At 49.3% G+C, this 20,012-nt stretch overlaps 1 protein-coding gene across 1 annotated transcript; it reads left to right on the top strand.

The window, feature by feature from the left end:
• Positions 1-247: 247 nt before the first annotated feature.
• Positions 248-18,786, top strand: LOC131416812 (galectin-5-like). The gene is made up of 4 exons (XM_058559476.1): positions 248-298; positions 7,904-7,992; positions 16,623-16,785; positions 18,593-18,786. Exons 1-4 carry the CDS (start codon positions 248-250, stop codon positions 18,737-18,739), a joined length of 450 nt encoding a protein of 149 aa, XP_058415459.1. The 3' UTR covers positions 18,740-18,786.
• The last annotated feature ends 1,226 nt before the right edge of the window (positions 18,787-20,012 follow it).

Below are 20,012 nucleotides of genomic sequence, written 5' to 3'. Positions count from 1 at the left end.
GTTGGAACTGGCTCTAAATGGGCCTGTGGTTACAGTCTCTGCAACACTACCTGACTCAAGAGGAAGAGTGATGGAGGGGAAGGAGACAGTAGGGTTAATCAGTTCATTTACTACGTCTTAACTTTTGGAAACATTACAGACACCTAAGACCATGCAGACCCATTGCCATGCAGGGAAGGGCCCTGAAGTTCAAGCTTCTCAGCGACCCCTCCTCTGGCTTCAGTCCCTAAACCAGCCGGAGGGCGGGATGATGGACCGGCTGGCAGCCAGTGGTGTTTGCCAGGTGCAGATGAAACTGGTTTGGCCATAACACCTGACCCCAGCCTGGACCCGATTCCAGTGTGTGTGTGTGTGTGTGTGTGTGTGTGTGTGTGTGTGTGTGTAGGCTTCCCCTACACCAACAAGCCATTGTTGGATGCCAGCAGGGTGTCTGAGAATTCAGTTCAGTCCTGACACTACCTACCCAGAGATAGAATCAGATTCCACAGGTAAAGGACTCAGTCCCACAAGACCGCCCCCCACTATAGACGCCAGTCGCAAGTCCAAGTTGTCACTGTGCTTCTGACCGATCGGTACGGACTGGAGGTTCCAACAACCCCTCCACCTCAGGATGCCAGTTGCAAGTCCAGGTTTTGTCCGTGCCTCTGAGTGACTGGCTATAAATCAGAGCTTCCCATGATCGCCTCCTCAGGTTCGATTCCTTTGCTAGAATGGCTCACAGGACGCAGGGAAACACTTACTTAGGTTTACTAGTTTATTAAAGGATGTGATAAAGGATACAGATGAGCATCCAGATGGAAGGGATGCGTACGGCAAGAAATGAGTGAAGGGGTGCGGAGCATCCACGCCCTCTCTGGGCATGCCACTCTCCCAGCACCTCCGTGTATTCACCAACCTGGAAGCTCTTAGAAAAAGACAGCTGACCTTTGGGGTTTTTCTGGAGGCTTCATTAGGTAGTCATGATTGACTAGGCTGTTGGGAATTGATTCCACCTCGAGCCCCCCACTCCTGCTACCCCTTCACCCCGGGAATCAGGGGGTAGGTCTGAAAGTTCCAATCCTCTGATCACATGGGTTGTTCTCCTGGCAACCAGCCCCCTCCCTTGGGTGGGTCTGAAAGTCATCTTCAGTAACATAAACGAGAAATTCCAAGGGTTTTGGGAGCTGTGAACCAGGAACTGTGGATGAAGACCAAACATATATGAGAAATATATTTTGATCATCTAAATGACTAAATGTATATTTCCTATAAATCACCATATTGCATGGCCCTGCCGCATAGGAGACACTCAGTCATGTTCTCTTGCTTGTCCCTGGCCTCCTGGTGTGTGCCCAGAACTGGACACTGTACCCAAGGAATCTGGCCAACACCTAACAGTATGGGGCCTTCACCTCCCTTGTTTCTAGATATTCTAGCTCTAGGAATGCAGCCTAAGGTGGTTTTATTTTTGGGGGCAGCCATATCACTCGGTGGTTCTCACCGATGAAAGCCCTACAGTTCTCTCCACATGTAGCAGCTGCTCCTCAGCCCCCTCCCAGCAGCCGTCATAATGGGCCCAGCTGCAGGCAGTGATGGTTGTGGTGTTCCAGAAACATGGCAAATCCCAGGCCGCTTCCTCCACGACTCAGGTCTTTCTTCCACACTGCCATGGAAGGCTTGCCCTATCCACCCAACAAAGGAGGCACCAGGTAAGATTAGACCCTAGCCCCTGCACCTCCTCCCCAACCACCTCTATTCCCAAGGGGTGTCAGACCCACCACATGCTCAAGGGGGAAAGATTCCTAAGTTCCTACCTGGTGATGATAAGACGAATGAGCTTACGTGTTGTTGACCCAAAATAACCAATAACCAGTCTCTAGAGAAGAGAGATAGGTGAGTTTCGCTTGTGCCATAGTGAGAATTATAACCCAGGAAAGCCTTTTCCAGAAAGGAAGAAAGCCTTCTGGAGAAGCATGATTTTCAATACAGTCTTATATCTTTTTTAGAACAAAGAACGTACATTAAACACACCCAGGATACATTTTCATCATAGTTTCCAAGAGGTATTCAGTTGCAAATTAGCAGGTCAACATGACCCTGATATCAAGAAAGGGACTAAGGTGGGTGGCATTACCAAAATGGGGTGGGAGGGGAAGTACACATTCTTCTCTTAAGACAGTGCATTCTTACTTTAATGGTTAAAGGAGCTGTATGTAGTATGTGAGAGAGGCCATAAGTCAGGCTTCTTTAGTCCAGGCCGAATCAGTTTTGAACCCGAATACTCACCCCATACACCTCAATGTGTGAAAATCTCCTGTCTTTTGCCCCTTTGATCAATAGTCTTTCTTTTTTTTTTTTTTGTGAGGAAGATCAGCCCTGAGCTAACCTCCAAGCTAATCCTCCTCTTTTTTTTTTTTTGCAGAGGAAGACCGGCTCTGAGCTAACATCTATTGCCAATCCTCTTCCTTTTCTTCCCCAAAGCCCCAGAAGATCGTTGTATGTCATAGCTGCACGTCCTTCTAGTTGGCATATGTGGGACGCGGCCTCAGCATGGCCGGAGAAGCGGTGCGTCAGTGCGCTCCCGGGATCTGAACCCAGGCCGCCAGTAGCGGAGCACGCGCACTTAACGCTAAGCCGCGGGGCCGGCTGAATAGTCTTTCGATAGAAAGCACTGATGATCAAAATATTGTCCCTCGAGGGGCCGGCCGGGTGGCGCAAGCAGTTAAGTGCGCACGCTCCAGTGCGGCGGCCCGGGGTTGGCCGGTTCGGATCCCGGGGGCGCACCGACGCGCTGCTTGTCGAGCCATGCTGTGGCGGCGTCCCATATAAAGTAGAGGAAGATGGGCACGGATGTTAGCTCAGGGCCAAGGTTCCTCAGAAAAGAGAGGAGGATTGGCATCAGATGTTAGCTCAGGGCTGATCTTCTTCACACACGCAAAAAAAATATTGTCCCTCGCTGCCAGGGTGGTTGCTGCCTGCCCTGGGTCTATCGTGTCCCTCGGTGCTAGGCTGTTATGTCATTGATTTCCCCAGTTATCCACATTGGGGGAAGTAGTCGGATATAGTGCACAAGCATAGAGGCATATAGTAACCGGGGAAGCATTTGATAGGTTATGTAATTTGTCAATTATTTTTAGATTATCACACAAACATTGTACAAGTGCTTTGATATGACTTCCTATAGTTACATTGTCTATAACAATTATAGAACAGATAATCCAGTACTTGAAAGGATTAGTTTAAAATGAGTTCTTAGGGATAGTCTTTATCAGAAAAGGAAATTCGTCCAGGGTTGTAAGATTGATTGACCATTCAAGTCGATGAGCAATCAATTCTCTAGCCTGCGTGCCAGTCTTACAACACTGAGTAAAGAAAACAGTAATGAGTTTGAATATTATGACTAATACAAGAATTCCCAGGAGTAACAGAAATAGGAATTGGAATCCATTCTCACAAAAGGGAGCCAATACCAGAGGGGAGCCAACCAAACAAATCAAGACTAGGTGTAGTGTGGCTTACGGCATTCACCTGCTTTTTCACGTGCGTTAGCAGAGATGACACCCTGGAAGACTCATCAGTTATAAAACCACAGCATTCGGTTGGAACGATTGCACACGTACCACCTAGGGCTGCAGTTACATTATCTAAGGCCATTCTACTTTGAAGGACAGCGTTTCTCATTCAAAATATTTCAGTATGTAATAAGGCTATTCCTGCTTGACTATCGTTAAGGGCTTGTTGAGTAAATTTAGTCAGGGCTTCTATATGTGATATGACATCTTCTAGCCCCAAAGAAGGAACAAAGAGAGCCTCTAGGTGCCCATGCCAGTGGAACACTGAACGAGCTCGTCTGGCTTTAAGGAGAGGAAGATTGGCAACAGTTGTTAGCTCAGGGCGAATCCTACCCTGCACCCGAAGGAGTCCCAGGGTGCAGTGTCCTATCCATCCCAGCAGTAGCCAAGGCCAGAAGTTTGTTCCGCATAGCCATTGAGTTCAGTCAGGAGCCACCCAAGAAGTGCCTGACCTTCAAGACCAGCCTGTTCCAAACCAATCACTTTCTTTAAGTATGATAGTATTCTGAATTCTTAAATAGAACAATTATAAAATGAGTACATGGCTTAAGCATTACAAGGGTTTAAATGAGGAGATATAAGGTTGGGAATACAGACCTGGTCCAGAGTCTTGGGACAGCTGTCTACAACAGATAATGTCTTCTTCTCACCCTGGTTTGGAGGTATTTGTCTTGGTCAGTCAAAATCAGGTGTCAGGGCCGGCCCCGTGGCTTAGCGGTTAAGTGCGTGCACTCTGCTACTGGCTTCCTGGGTTCGGATCCCGGGCGCGCACCAACGCACCGCTTGTCCGACCATGCTCAGGCCGCGTCCCACAAGCAGCAACTAGAATGACGAGCACCTATGACGCACGGCTATCTACTGGGGCTTTGGGGGGGAAAAAAGGAGGAGGATTGGCAATAGATGTTAGCTCAGAGCCGGTCTTCCTCAGCAAAAAGAGGAGGATTGGCATGGATGTTAGCTCAGGGCTGATCTTCCTCACAAAGAAAGAAAGAAAGAAAGAAAGAAAGAAAGAAAGAAAGAAAGAAAGAAAGAAAGTCAGGTGTCAGAAACAGGAGTTGACATCCACTCAGGCACAGGAGACTTTTTTAAATGAGGAATGTGTATCCCTGAGTCTATGTCCTTTAATTTTGCAGGGCATGGATTGGTGAAAAATTCCTGTGATGGTTCTTTCTGATGGGGCTGCAGAGAGTCTTTTATTTGATGCCTCTTCCAACAAATAAAATCTCCAGGTTGTAGTCCATGATCCTTAAAGCCTTCATCTCCTGGGAGCTCTCTGGGAAAGGAATCAGCTACCAACCTTTCACTTTTTAAGCACCTCAGTGAGACCCTGACAACAATGTAATATGTCTTCCTTAAGCCTAGCAGGTTCATGCATTTCCTCATCGAATTGCATAGGCCGTCCTATTATTATTTGAAAGGGAGACAGCCGACGTTTACCAAAAGGTACAGATGTAAGATTGAGAAGAAGTAGCAGAAGAGCTTTCGGCCATGAGAGATTAAATGTTCCTGAAAGTTTTGCCAATTGAATTTGGATCATACAACTAGTTAAAATGTTGCATTATGGCCAAATGTCACAAACAGAGTTAATTATATGTCTGGTGGAATATGTTCCCCGGTCACCAAATAGCTCAGTAGGAATCCCCAGACAGGACTTATCCTTTCCAATAACTACTAAAGCCATCGCTCCTCTGCAGGGAAACGCCTCAATCCAATGTGAGAACACACAGATCATTACTAAGATATTTATATCCTTGAGATGGTGACATTTGAACAAAGTCCAATTGCCATACCTCAGAGGGTCCCTTCGGAAAGAGAAAGTGGCCTTGTGACCTGTGAAGTGGTTTCCCGGGATTATATTTAGGACATATAGTACAACGAGCATATGCTTTATGAGCCACTGTGGGAGACAGTTTCCAGAAATATTGTTCTCGTCATAATATCACCTTTTCAGGTGCCCAATGGGTTAGTTAATGTCTATGCTGGAGAAGTGGCAAGTGTCCTCCAATAGGCACTTCGGTCAGTTATTGAGCCTGAACCACATCTGTGGGGTGGCATCGAAAGTTCCCCCTTTCTGTTGCCACCTTTGATTCTCTTCTTGCATGGTGATTTCTTGAGCCTGCAGAAGGAAATCTTTTACTGGGTTAGCAGAGTTAATAGAAAGTAGTGGGCATCCTCAAGGCTGGACAGCATATCCAGCTTGATAATGTCCTTGCTTATCCTTTAAGTAAGACACATCTGTAAATCAAATTAGATAACAGATTGCAGTCATGATCATTTTCCTCCTGTAGTGATGGCAGCAAAGTAGCAGGGTTAAGATGGTGAAGAATATTGACCTATGCAGTATAACCTAAGAAGGTTTATCATCATTTCCTTGACAGTGCTTCCCATGCAATTTAGCATACCAAACAAGCCTAATTAGTTGACTATCTCCCTCTTTATAGGAAGAGAGAACAAACGTCTTTGAGAAGTCCCAGGGGCCCTCTGAAAATTCTCAGAGAAATTTTTAAGTCAAAAGAAAGACTTCATTTAGGATTTGAATTGGGGGGAAGCTTGTCAAAAATAGAAGGTTTTAAAACACTCGGTTTAACAAGATCAACTCATTCTTTGCAAATTGTGGTGTGTCGAACAAGGTGCAGGAAGGAAAGGGGTGCAGACAGATGTGCGGCCCTGGGGCGCCTTCTACCTGTGGGTGCCTGTATGACTCTGAACTGCTCATCCCCAGCTTGGGGCCTGCGGGTCTCTCTCTGGTACATTGCAGGGACCTGCTTGACTGCACTGTTCCCTGCCCCCCCACACTCCCCAACCAAGCCTATCCTGCTAGTCTCTTTCAGTCCATCATGTTCCTGACTGGGTGCTAAAGCCAATTACGGACGGTTTATTTAACATGTCTCCCCCACCCTCATGTCACATAGAAGGTTCTATTAAGTCCAAGATTCTCCTCTCTCCATTCTAAAACCCAGAAACAAGAGAGAGAGGAGAAGAGAGGGAGAAGAGAGGAAGGAGATAAATTCATAGAGAAGGGGCTCAGAAGCTCCCAGGGAACCACAGTACTCTAGGAGAACAATCTCTATCTTGATGTTTTGTATTTACAAAACATTTCTTTCTATGTGATTATGGTTTTATACCAAGAATAGAATTTTAAGGGAAGAAACATTTTTTTGAGAACCCAAGTATCCTTATATAGTTCAGGCTGCCGCTAGTGAGCAGTGTGACCTTGGGCGTGTCCCTTAGAGTCGGAGCCTCAGCTTCTCTGTGTGTAAAACGGGTATAACCAGGCCTTCCCATCGCGGCCACCACCCTGAGCACAGGCAAAGTCCAGCCACATGGGCGCTGTCAAGTAGCCCCACTGCTTTTGGGATACTGCCCAAGCATGCTCAGGAGACAGTTACATACAATGGGCGGTATCGTCTAGAAACTCACTGTCGTGTCAGTGTGGTCAGGCTCTTTGAACCTCTAGGAACCAAATATGATTCAGTCTCAGGGGTGGAGCTCACAAAAGAGAGGAAGGAAGACACCACTGTCCTTACGGAGGGGGAGTCTCTTTGAGCTCAGCGTCCTGGTGCAGAGCTCCCATTTCCAGGTGAGCAGGAGCTCTCCTCTCGTCCCTCCCACTGCCTGTCCCCTCAGCCCTAGCAGCCATGGTGACTAGCCTTAAGTAGTCACACACTTTGAGATCTGGCTGAGCAAGGCCATAATAGCGATAACAGGATCATTTCCTGGTAAGGGTGTTACTGATGGCTGCAGTCTCCTTACACACCTTCGCCTGCACCCACAGGTGCACCTCTTACTTCTTTTACCCAGGAAATCAGAACTAGATAAGTCTCCAGGGTGTTTTTTGGCCTCCTGGGTCTTTAAAGTTCCTGGTAATTCTGTTCCTCTTCTGTAGCCATTGATCCATTAAGGTCCTGGAGAAGATTTGTTTTTTGGCAACATTGTTGCAGCCTTTATCCAGGGTCTGTTATGGAGGGCAGCCAGGGTTGGGGGATGAGTATATCTGTGTCTGCACCTCCCGGTGGGAAGGTAGATGTTCCCATCCCCTCCATGTGCAACCCGAGGTCGCCTCTCCTCTGTTCCCTATGACAGTTTTAGGCATATTTAAATAACACCCCAGGTGAGCTAGGATCAGCCAGACCTACTGCAATAAACAAATAACCATACGAATTAAAAAAACAACTAGAGCCAACTGAACCAAGTAAAGATACCATGGAGTTCTTTCTTGAAAACATGTTACTCACAGGCACGGTTGTCTAACTCGTTTGACAGTCCACATTCATAGAAACTGGTACTAAGGTCCCCCTGCAGTGGCGCCGGCTCTGTCTGCGGGGAGTGACCTGGCCCTCTCCTCCCAACAGACACTGCCTTTCTTCACCAGAATCCCGGGTGAGCTGTTCCCCTCCAAGAGCATCATCATCTCAGGCACTGTCCTACCCAGTGCTCAGAGGTAAGCCAGGGCTCTCGGGGAAGAGAGCTGGCCCAAGGTCGTTCTGGCCATCCCCCTGGCTCTGGGCAGGCTGAGGAGGGCCAGGGACACAGAGCTCAGTCGGTAGAGGAGGTCCACGTGAGCTGCCCACCCCCAGGTTCCACATCAACCTGCGCTCTGTTAGTGACATCGCCTTCCACCTGAACCCCCGTTTCGATCAGAACACTGTGGTCCGCAACAAGCCGATCAATGGCTCTTGGGGGCCTGGGGAGTGAAGCCTGTCCCAAAACTGCCCTTCACCCGGGGCCAGAGCTTCTCGGTGAGCAGCGCTCAGAGGGGCTCCCATGGGGCAGACAAAGCAGGGGGCGGGGGCGCTGGGGGCCCCTGGAACGAGATGGGAACTGAGCCTCTGGGTGAGGGCTGGGCCCAGAAGAAGAGAAAGTGTTCAACCCATTGTTGTTATTATGTTACTATTTCTGTCCCACACACGGCAGGTGGGGGCTCTGCTGTTTACAGGTGAGGAAACAGACTCACAATGCAGGTTACTCGCCTGAGGTCACACAGCCGATCAGCGCTAGATGGAACCCAAGAATGAGGTGTCCTTCCTTCACCCACTCACTCACTCACTCACTCATTCGTCAACAGTCATTTCTCAGCTGTTCTATCAGGGCCCACTTTGTGTAGGAAGTGCCCCAGGAGCAGGGGGACAGCCACAAAGCAGACAGACGAGGTCCTGCCCCCTCATAGTTGACGGTTCATGTGGGAGAGGAACAAGGACACAGATGCTTGGACAGGTCCTTGCAGATGACAGCAGGTTCTCTGCAGAAGGCAACACAGAGTAAGGGGACAGCATGAGCCTGGGGCAGGGGCCATGATGCCTTAGACGGGGACAGCTCTCCGAGGAGGCCAGCGGGCAGCTGAGACCTCCACGGTAGAAGGAGCGTGCCTCTCAGAGATCTGCGGGGTGCATTCAGGCAGGCAGCAGAGGGAGCAGCTGTTTTTGCAAAGGCGGAGAGTCGTGGGCATGGCCTGTCCTGGAACTAGGGGGCCAGGGGATTCCCCAGAGAGAGTGGGACAGAGAGGGGTGGGTGGCACAGCTGAGGCCTGGCTCACACAGAGTAGGTGTTCTCAGCAGTGACTAAGCAGTCAAATCCCCTGACGAGCTTAAAGAAGAAAACTCAATGCCTGTGCCCGGCCTCGGCCAACGAGGGGTGAGCTACATATATAGCTGCTAGTTAGGTAAGTTTTTTGTGGAATAATTTCTCTATTCCCAGCATAAAGGTGCTGATGTACTTGAGGACCCATATGTAGGAGGAAGCCAAGCAAATCCATCCCAGATTCGTGTGAAATCTGCCATAGTTCTTGTTGTAGAATCCAATTTCTTTTGTTTAGCAGCAAGTTGTTGGGATATCTTAATAGTTTAAGCAACAGAAAAGGAATAACCAAGTCCTGTACCATGAATATTATTGGCTATTGGCCAGGTTTCAGGATCATAATTAGTAATATCAAATGAACTGTGAACATTGGAACTAGACCTCCGTATCATAATAAATTGTTTTAGAGCTTTCGACTCTGTACCTCAAAAGGGAGAAACCGAAGATATCCCAGATGTACTAGAAAGGGGAAGTTGGCCCCATGGCCAACAACTGGACTGATTATTACATGAAGCAAGGGAATGAGCCCATTGTAAGAAGACATTGCCTTTGAGGCTCTTTCAGATGTGGATTGAATAAACAACCATAGCATCACAAAAATCTTAAATGACATTCTGGCAATTAATTAAAAGATTTTGTAAATGAGATACAGCTTAAGTATTAAAAGGGTTTAGATGAGGAGATACAAGATTGGAAATACAGACCTGGTCGAGGATCTTGAGGCATCTGTCTACAACAGATGTTGACTTCTTCCCGTCCCGGTTTGGTGGCACCTGTCTTAGTTAAAGCTGAGTGTCAGTAACAGGAGGTGAAATCCACTGAGGAGGAGAGGCCTTTTTAAAATGAGAAATGTGAATCCAGGAATTTAGGCCTTTTAATTTTGCAGTGCATGGATTGGTTAAGAGTACCTGGTAGTGTCCTTTCCAACAAGGCTAGAAAGAGTCTTTCATTTGGTGTCTCTTCTAATAAACAAATTCTCCAGGTTGTAGTCCATGACCCTTAAGGTCTTTGTCTCCCAGGAGCTCAGTGTTAAAGGAATCTGCTACCAATTTTTACTTTCTTTTTAGTGTCTTAATAAGACCTTGACAATAATGCAAGATATCTCCTTTGAGCAAAGTTGGTTAATACATTCCTTCATGTAATTTCATAGGCTGTTCCATTATTATGTCAAAAGGAGATGGCCGATGTTTACCAACGGGTATAGATTTATGACTGAGAAGCACTAGTAGATGAGTTTTGTCCGTGAGAGATTAAATGCTTCTGAACTTTTACCAATTGAGTTTTGATAGTGCCGTTAGTTCTTTCCTTTAATCCTGAGGATTGGGGATGATGAGCACAGCGAAAGTGCTGCATTATTGGCCAAGTGTCACAAACAGATTTAAATATTTATCCAGTGAAATGAGTTCTCTGGTTACTGTGTAACTCAATGGGAATTCCTCAAACAGGCATCATTCTGTCTAGTAGCAATTTACCTACTGTTAAGGCCATTGCCCTTCTGCGAGGGAAAGCCTCAATCCAATGTGAAAACACACAAGTCAGTATTAAGATATATTTATATCCTTGAGGTAGTGACATTTGAACAAAGTCCAACTGCCATACCTCAAAGGGTCCCTTAGGAAGGGGAAAGTGACCTTGTGACCTAAGAAGTGGTTTCCTGGGATTATATTTAGGACATTTAGTACAGTGAGCATAGGCTTTATGAACCACTGTGTGAGAAAGTTTCCACAAATATTGTTTTCCTCACAACATCATCTTTTCAGGTTCCAAGTTGGTTAATTCATGTATATGCTGGAGCAGTGGCAATAGTGCTCCAATAGGCGCTATGGATTTTTTTCTTGGACCCAATTAAATTTGTGTGGTGGAGTCAACAATTCCCCCTTTTTGTGGCCATCTCTGTTTCTCTTCTTCCGTGGCAATTTCTTGAGCATGTAGAAGGGAATCTTTCACTGGGTTATCAGGGTTAACAGAGAGCAGTGGGCATTCTTGAGGCTCAACAGGCTGAGTTTTTAAAATTACCCACTTAGCAGTTACATCAGAAAGTTGATTTCCTTTAGTTTCCTAAGTGTCAGATTCGGAATGCCCCAGTATTTTAATAATCGCCAATTGTTTTGGTAGTGCTATAGAATTTGATAATTCTGCAACCTGTTTTCCATTTTTTATAGGTTTCCCTAAGAGGTTAAAATGCCTGAATGTTTCTACAGCATTCTGAAGTCAAGTGCTACTCCAAAAGCATAAAAAACATGGTGGTTGTCAGTAAAAATATTTGCCCCCTGATCTTTAGCCAATTGACAAGGTGTAGTTAAAGCAAGTAATTCAGCTTGCTGTGCTGACTTTATTTCTGGTAAATAAGAACTATCAATTCTGTCCACTGAGGATGTTATTTCATATCCAGCCCAGTAATTTCCTTGCTCATCCTTTAAGTAAGATACATCTGTAAACCAAACTAGATCAACATTATCAACATGAGTTTCTTGTAGGCCATTCCTAGGAGCAAGAGGGTAATCTGTTATTAACATGCAGTCATGGCCATTTTCCTTCTGCGGTGCTGGAAGCACAGTTGCAGGGTTAAGATTATTACATCATGCTAAGGTAATATTAGGTGCAGAATGCAACAGAACTTCATAAGAGGCTAATCGCCTTACAGACTAATGCTGAGTGTGATAAGAATTTAGAAGACATTCAACTGAGTGTGGGACATAAATAGTTAAAAGAGACCCCACCACCATTTCTTCAGTGGCCATATACAAGAGAGCTGTTGCTGAAATAGCCCTCATACAAGGCAGAAGTTCTTTTGCCACTGAGTCTAATTGCAAACTATAATATCCAATAGGTCAATGTTGATCGGCATGTTTTTGAGTTAATACCCCTAAGCATTTCCTTTATCTTCATGTACAAAGAGAAAAAATGGCAAGTTGAGATTAGGGTGACTTGAAGTTGGAGCCTCGGCCAAAATGGACTTTAAGGTGTTTATGGCTTTTTCTCCTTCTGGTGCCCATTCAGTGAAATCAAATAGGTCAGACTTAAGTAATATATATAAATGTTCAGCAGTCACTGAAACATTATTTGCCCAATTCCTGCAGTAGGTAGTCAGTCCTAAAAATCCCCTCAATTGTTCTTTTATTGGCAGTTTTATGAAGCCATCAGTTTCTGTTAGAGGTCTGTAATTTTCTACCTAGTTCAGTTTGAGGATGTGAAAGTGCATCAGAAACCTGCGTTCTGCAGTGAATGGCAGAATCCTTCTCTGAAATGATTCAAAGGTGAAGAAAAGGACTTTTCATATTCTCTTTATCAAGAGCAGACTAAAAGTTCAAGAAAATTATCCTTTTAAGAGAAAACCAAATTCTAATTTTTGTACCATCTTACTTCTGATATTAAAACTAATTCACCTGATTAAATTCATTTCAGCCTTACCCAACTCGACCATGCACAAAACTCTTTCCTCAGAGTTTTTCTTTCACAAACCGTCTATTGCTTCTTTCGGAAGAATTGCCTCTATTCGGAATTCATACTATGCCTTCTTTCCTTCCTGGTACTTTAGGACAAGTTTATCATTCTTAACAAAACAAACAACAATATCTCCATTCCTATACCTTCTTTACTTAAAACCTACATCTTATTTTCCTTGTATAAAGACTGTCTAGAAATGTGTGCATTTTCATAGAAAAATTTCTCAGCATCACACAAAATGTGTTTATTCACAAGCCCAAGTATTTCTTCAGTTTCTCTGAAGTAAGAAGCCAGAGGTAGATAAATCTATGTTTAGTAATTATTCTAATTTTACCTTATGTGGAAATGACCTGGATACTCAATAAATTTTAATCATTTAGCTTAATGTTGCTAAACTCTAAGGTTTTAAGTTATCAAAAGATTTTGAAGTTCTTTTAAGTACATATACCATAACACATAGTTATTGTTAAAATATTCATCCAAAAACTTTTATCTTTTTCACATCTATTTAATTGACTTGCTCCCAAAAATTATATTTAGATTGCCTACACCAGAAATCAGGAAAGATACCACATGCTCACTCTCCTGACTTTCCCCTGCTACATGCTATGTGCTCTGGTGATGTGCTCCAACCTACTACAAACCATTGTGCCCCTTCCCAAGGCATAGAGTCAATGATGGGGGCCTGACATGGTGTCAGTGGGCTTCAGTCTAAGGTGTGAGGGGGTCTCCCCTGACAGTGCAGGACTCAGGGGTGTGGGTGTGAGAGAGACTCACTTACACAGCAGAGCTCTGGCATCAGTCCACTCTGCTCAATATTGCTTCACACTGGGTACTGGACAGTCCCAGCTCTCCTGCAGTTCCTGCCTTCTTAACAGGCCTACCCAATGAGGGCCTGACCCTGAGTCATCCTGTGTGTCCTGGAACACATTCACTTTCCTCCCAGCTGAGGACTTCTCAGTGGGGGCCCCCTACTGGTGGTCCCTATGATGTCTTTGGGAAGAACTGAGACACAAAATTAAATGACCTAGAGTCACACAGCGAGAAAGTCATTCTCCTTCCAAGTATCTTTCAATCCTTCTGAGGACCTCCAGAAGAAAGGCTCAGGTGGGTGCTGGCACCACCTCCCCAGCAGAGTTGGTCTCCCTTTTAACACAGAGAGGTCAGGCTTCACACTCAGAACTTGTGGTGGACAACATTCCCCAGCTGGAATTTAATAGCCTTCCTCCCCACCTTTTATAATGTGGTAAAATAAACATGACATAAAAGTGATCATTTTAACCATTTAGCTTCAAGGTCTCTTAAGGCTTCACCCCAGAAATTGCACGATGTGACTTCTGCTGCATTCTGTTGGCCACAGCAAGTCACAGGCCAGACCAGATTCAGGGCTGGGGGAAATAAACTCCATGTCTTGATGGGAGGAAGAGCAAAGTCACATGGCAAAGGGCTGGACACAGGGCAGCATGACTCTTTCGGGCCACTGTTGTAAGGAGCTATCTCAAGAAGAGTATTTGTAACGACCTTTCATGTGCTAGCCATTTGAATTTCAGCTCTCAGAGGGGACAGGGTGTCCTGTTTGAGATTAAATCTGGGAAGGGAAAGCCAGGCCCCTCTGCTGCTCCCCAAGCTGCTCAGAATGGGAGGGGTTGGCGAGAGTGGCCCAGTGACAACACGCGGAGTCTTGCAGTTTCTTTCCTGACTGTGGTCAGAAGTCCACAGCACCAGTGGACAGCTGTCCCTATTTTTCGTGAGGTCCATTAGCTCAAAGTAAATGTTATTGAGCATATGTTATGTCCTGGGCCCTCTTCTCAGCCCTCCCCCATGAAGCTCACGCAGCCGTCACTGCTCACTCGAGGCTCTCCGGGGCCACCAGGCTTTTACACATGCTGTCCTGGTGCTGAAATCCCATCCAACCCCTAATAGCCCTTCAGTGCTGTGCTTAAATGTCCCTCCTCAGGAGCATCTTCCCTGCCTGAGGATCACTGGGTGCACCCCCACCCCCGAGTCCCCATGGACTTTGTACTTCTCTGTGCTGTGCCAGTCACCATGTCCCAGTCTAACTGTGCTTACCTGTCTGTCCCCATCACTCCACGCACTCTTCCCTCTGCCCATGAGCCTTGGGGGCTGGGACTGTGGCTTGTTCAGTTGTGTGTCCCCAGCACTCTGCACAGTGCCAGGTGAGCAAGAGGGACCCAGGAAGTGAATGTGGAATGTGGTTTGCACAGCCAGTAGAAGAGGAAACCAATCAGGGCAGGAAGATCAGTCTGCTGGGGGGACAGGGCCCAGGAAAGTAAGAGGACGGGAAGGGCTCCTCATTTGGCTCCTCGAGTGATGGGTTGGGGGGAAGGGGTGTCTCTCCACCCAGCCGTCCTGGGGCCCATCACTGTCCCGCTCGGGCACCCACCTCCTGCTCCGCTGACGGCAGGACTGTGGAGCTCCAGGAAGCCCTGCAGGGCAGCCTGACTTGGGCCCCGGCCTGGGCAGGACAGGGTGCGGGGGACACAACCAGACAGACCAGGCACCATGTTGAATTTATCCCCTGCTACCTGGGCGAGCTTGGGCACATTGCTTAGCCCTTCTGAGCCTGGCTGCCTCCCTAGGGAAACAGGAGCCGGGATCACCTCCCTTGTGAGGCACTGAAGGCTGAGCCCGGCACGCGATAGGCGCTCAGTAGATGCTAGTCTTCACCTTCCAGGTGAAATGCGGCCCTGAGCCTTGGGAGCTGAGGGAAGCGGGCGGGTCTACCTCTGACTCGTCCTCCTCTCCCTCTGGAGGAGCCAATGCGCATGTCCCCTCCTCCAACCCCGGCCCCGCCCACGTCCCCCTTCACCAAGGGGGTGAATTCTCTGGTGCCAGAGTCAGGGAGAAAGCAGTGTAGCAAGGGGATGGAGACACTGGGGCTGGGCCCTCTGCTCAGGAGACGTGGAGTGAAACTCCTCTTAGGCCAACACAGTCTAGAGCAGACTGGATTTACCTGGTCCTGCTGTCACTGGGAGGGGAGTACAGTGGTCCAGCATGGGGGGAGAAGGCCCTGCATCCAAGGACAAGCCCTGTTATATCATTGCTGTTCCTCCTCCTGCCAGTGCAGAGCAGACAGGAGGCCTAGAGTCGGTGGGGCTGCTGTGGGTGGAAGGGCAGGTGACCCCGATGGGGTCTGGGAACATGGCAGGAAGTCCCACCAAGGCTGACATGAGAAGGAAGGTGATGGAGAATCCAAGGGCTGAAGCCTCACGACCTCTGTGTCACAGCGGAGCATCCCGTCTCGAAAGTGTGGGGCCCGTTTGTGTGTCACTCCCACACTGAATTTCCTAGTCCCTTTTCAACAGAATCCCTTAGTCTCACCTCCAGCATATCCCAACCCAGCCTATGTGAGTGTGCTCCAGGGGGGCGGGGATGTGGTTTGCAGTGGGCAGGGTGGGAGGTGAGGGACAGTGACAACAGTGAGGCATCTTCCAGTGGCTGAAGTTCCTCAAACACCCGAGTAAACGAGGAGACTATTGACAGGAGTTTCACCTTTAAAACTGTCCCTTCACCATGGGCATATATGCGGCCTCCCCTCTCAGCCCAGTGTCCTGTCGTGTCAGGTCAAAGGTCTTTTCATGACAGTTTAAGCCCATTCATTTGAGGGACGCCGGGAAGTTTTCATGTGGCATTTACTGAACCAAGTAAAGATACCATGGAGTTCTTTCTTGGAAACGTGTGACTCACAGGCACGGTTGTCAAACTCGTTTGACAGTCCAGATTCATGGAAATTGGCACAAAGTGCCCTCTGCAGTGGCGCCTGCTCTGTCTGCTGGGGCTGACCTGGCCCTCTCCTCCCGACAGACGCTGCCATTCTTCACCAGCATCCCGGGTGGGCTGTACCCCTCCAAGAGCATCACCATGTCGGGCACCGTCCTGCCCAGTGCTCAGAGGAAAGCCAGGGCTCTCGGGGAGGAGAGACGGCCCAAGGTCATTCTGGCCATCCTCCTGGCTCTGGGCAGGCTGGGGAGGGCCAGGGACCCAGAGCTCAGTGGGCAGAGTAGGTCCACGTGAGCTGCCCACCCCCAGGTTCTACATCAACCTGCGCTCTGGGAATGACATCGCCTTCCACCTGAACCCCCATTTCAAAGAGAATGCCGTGGTCCGCAACACACAGGTCAACGGTTCTTGGGGGCCTGAGGAGCGAAGCCTGTCAGGAAAAATGCCCTTCACCCAGGGCCAGAGCTTCTCGGTAAGCTGCGCTCAGAGGGGCTCCCATGGGGCCAACGGAGCAGGGGGCGGGGGCGCTGGGGGCCCCTGGAACGAGATGGGAGCTGATGACTCTGGGTGAGGCCTGGGCCCAGAAGAAGAGAAAGTGTTCAATCCATTCTTATGATTTTACTGTTTCTGTCCCACATATGGCAGGTGGGGGCTCTGCTGTTTACAGGTGAGGAAACTGACTCACAATGCAGGTTACTCGCCTGAGGACACACAGCAGATCAGCGCCAGATGGAACCCAAGAATGAGGGTCATTCCTCATCCACTCACTCACTCACTCACTCACTCATTCATCAACAATCATTTCTCAGCTGTTCTATCAGGGCCCACTTTGTGTAGGAAGTGCCCCAGGAGCTGGGGGCCAGCCATGAAACGGACAGATGGGGTCCTGCACCCAGGGAGTTGACAGTTCAGGTGGGAGAGGAACAAGGACACAGATGCTTGGACAGGTCCTTGTAGATGACAGCAGGTTCTCTGCAGAAGGCAACACAGAATAAGAGGACAAAGTGAGCCCGGGGGCAGGGGCCGCACTGCCTTAGACGGGGACAGCTCTCCGAGGAGGCCACCGGGCAGCTGAGACCTCCATGGTAGAAGGAGCCCGCCTCCCAGAGATCTGCGGGGTGCATTCAGGCGGGCAGCAGAGGGAGCAGCTGTTTTTGCAAAGGCAGAGAGCCATGGGCGTGGCCTGTCCTGGAACTGGGCGCCAGGGGCTTCCTCGGAGAGAGTGGGACAGAGAGGGGTGGGTGGCACAGCTGAGGCCCGGCTCACACAGATCAGATGTTCTCAGCCTTGACTACGCAGTCAAATCCCCCTGGGGAAATTAAGGAAGAAAAGTCGATGCCTGTGCCCGCCCCAGGCCAACGAGGGGGTGAGCCTGGGCCTCCATATCTTTAAATACACCCTGATACGCTTCACCCAGGGTGGAAAATGACTGATATAGGGCCTTGAGGGCCATGGAAAGGAGTTTGGATTTTAATACAGTGTGTTGGTGTGTGTCAAGCCAGAGTGCCATATACTGTGATATATAGATAGCTGTGTGACTTGAGGCAACTGACCACTGCTCTGTGCCTCAGTTTCCTCATCTACAAATGGGCAAATAATAACATCATCTCATAGAGATGTAAGAATGAAGTGAAATCGTGTTTGTGACATGCTGAGGACAGTGTCTGGTGTGCAGTAAGTGTGCGAGGGTCAGCTATTGCGATGGGGTGATGACATTTTCACAGACGTGCTCTGACAGCCTCCTGGAGAATGTTTGGGGCGAAAAGACAAGTTAGGAGGCTGCCCTGCAGGAGTGCAGGCGCGGAGCGCTCCTGTGTGCCGGGTACTAGGGACGTGGATGGCAGAAGTCAGCATTCCTGCCCCTGGAGGCTCAGGGTCCAGCTGGAGAATGAGGATGGGGTTGGGGCCGTGGCCTGAAGGGGCACCTGACTCGACTAGGAGGGCGTGAGGAGGTGGGGAAGGCAGAGAAGGCTCGCCTTCCTGGAGGTAGGGGGGAGAATCCAGTAGGATGAGCACAGTTATGCCTGTGGGCAAGGTGTGCAGAGTGGGGAGCAGAGGAGGAAGGGCATCCTGGGCGGTGGGAACAGAATATGCAAAAGTACAGGCAGGAGAGCACACGGCTTTTAGTGAAGAACGAATCCCTCAGAGTGGCTAGAAGGCAGGTGTGGGGCCTGCTTGACTATTGTTTGAGGAAGGCAGGAAGGAGGGAGGGAGACACAAGCCTGCATTTGGGGTTGAGAACTTTCCAAGCTGAGTGCAAATACGTGTTCTCTGTCCAGGTGTGTATCACGTGTGAAAGCCACTGCCTCAGGGTGACCGTGGATGGTAGGCACCTGTGTGAATACTACCACCGCCTGAAGAACCTGCGTGCTATCAACAACGTGGAAGTAGGGGGCGACATCCAGCTGAGCCACGTGCAGACATAGGCGGGATCCCTGCCCAGAGAACGAGGGCTGGGGCATGTTGCTGTCCGGATCTGCTTATCACCTCCACCTTCCCTGTCCCTGCCTCAGCCCCAGCACTTCCCAGCCTGCTGAGGATCTCTGCTGGGGAGACCCCGTCCTTGTCTGGCCCTGCTGAGGCTGCAGCCAGCCTGGAGTGGCGAGGGTAGCTGGCTGGGACTGCCTTCCTCAGTCGGGGCAGGACCTGGGGCTCCAGCTGCCCAAGTCCTACCAACTGAGGAGAGGGGTGGTCCGTGCAGGCTACAGCCCTGTGGTCAGTCCCCTCGGCAGAAAGGGAGGTCCTGGGCCGTCCCAAGCACCCAGCCCAAGCCTACAACCCATCTGCCCCTCAACGACATTCCCGCCCCACTCAGCTCCACCTCAGTCCCAGGCCACCAGCTGTCCCCTCCACGAGGGAGGCGGTGTCCTCGGCCCCTCCCCGTTCTCCCACCTTCCGCCTCTCCCGCACCTGCACCCCAGCTTCAGGAAAGCTGCCCTGGGGACACCCCGCTGGTTTCCACCAACTGATGGGACCTGTCTCAGCAGGGGGCTCTCCCCTTCCCGGTGTCATTCAGAGAAAGAAAGAAAACTGCTTGTCGGCACACGTGTCCGGGATGATTGTGGCTATTTTAACGTGTTTGGAGACATTTTGGAGTCTCTGGAATTGGGGGGATCCTGGCTGAGGGGGGCGGGAGAAGACAGTGTGGGCTCGTTTTGATTGGGGGGTGTCCCTACATCCACACCTGCTCCCAGTGGGTCCACCACAAACCCCACCAGGGTGTGGGAGAAGGCAGGCCAAGCTCAGGCCTCTTGGGCAGGAATCTCTGACGCAGGAAGCTTGGGAACAGAGGAGAACCCAGGAAACAGCCCCATGTTCCCGAGATGGGCCAAGGGCTGGGCCGGAGCCCATGGGGGCGTTAGATGGCAGGGCCAGCTCGTCAGAACCCTGTGTCCCAGCAGGAGGTGGCAGGTGGGGTCTGGAGAAGCTGACTTGGAATGGAGTCCTGTTTGTGGGGTTCTGCTATGGGTCTCCTAGCCTTAGGCCTCAGTGGTTGGGGTGTGGTGGGGAAAATGGCTCAGTGTGTGGGGTTCTGCCAGCCACTGGGCGGTGCAGGGGGCCCGGCTCTAGGTCCATATGATGCCGACACATCCTGAACTCCGTCACGAATCTAGGGCCTCGGGAACCAGGGTGCGGCTCAACGTGTAGTCCTCAGGCCAGTAGCACGAGCAGCACCTGGAAGCCTGTTAGATATGCAGA

The sequence above is a fragment of the Diceros bicornis genome, chromosome 18, assembly GCF_020826845.1.
Source record: "Diceros bicornis minor isolate mBicDic1 chromosome 18, mDicBic1.mat.cur, whole genome shotgun sequence".
NCBI lineage: Eukaryota > Metazoa > Chordata > Mammalia > Perissodactyla > Rhinocerotidae > Diceros > Diceros bicornis.
Note: the sequence above shows the minus strand (reverse complement) of the source record. Positions and strands in the feature narration are given on the sequence as shown.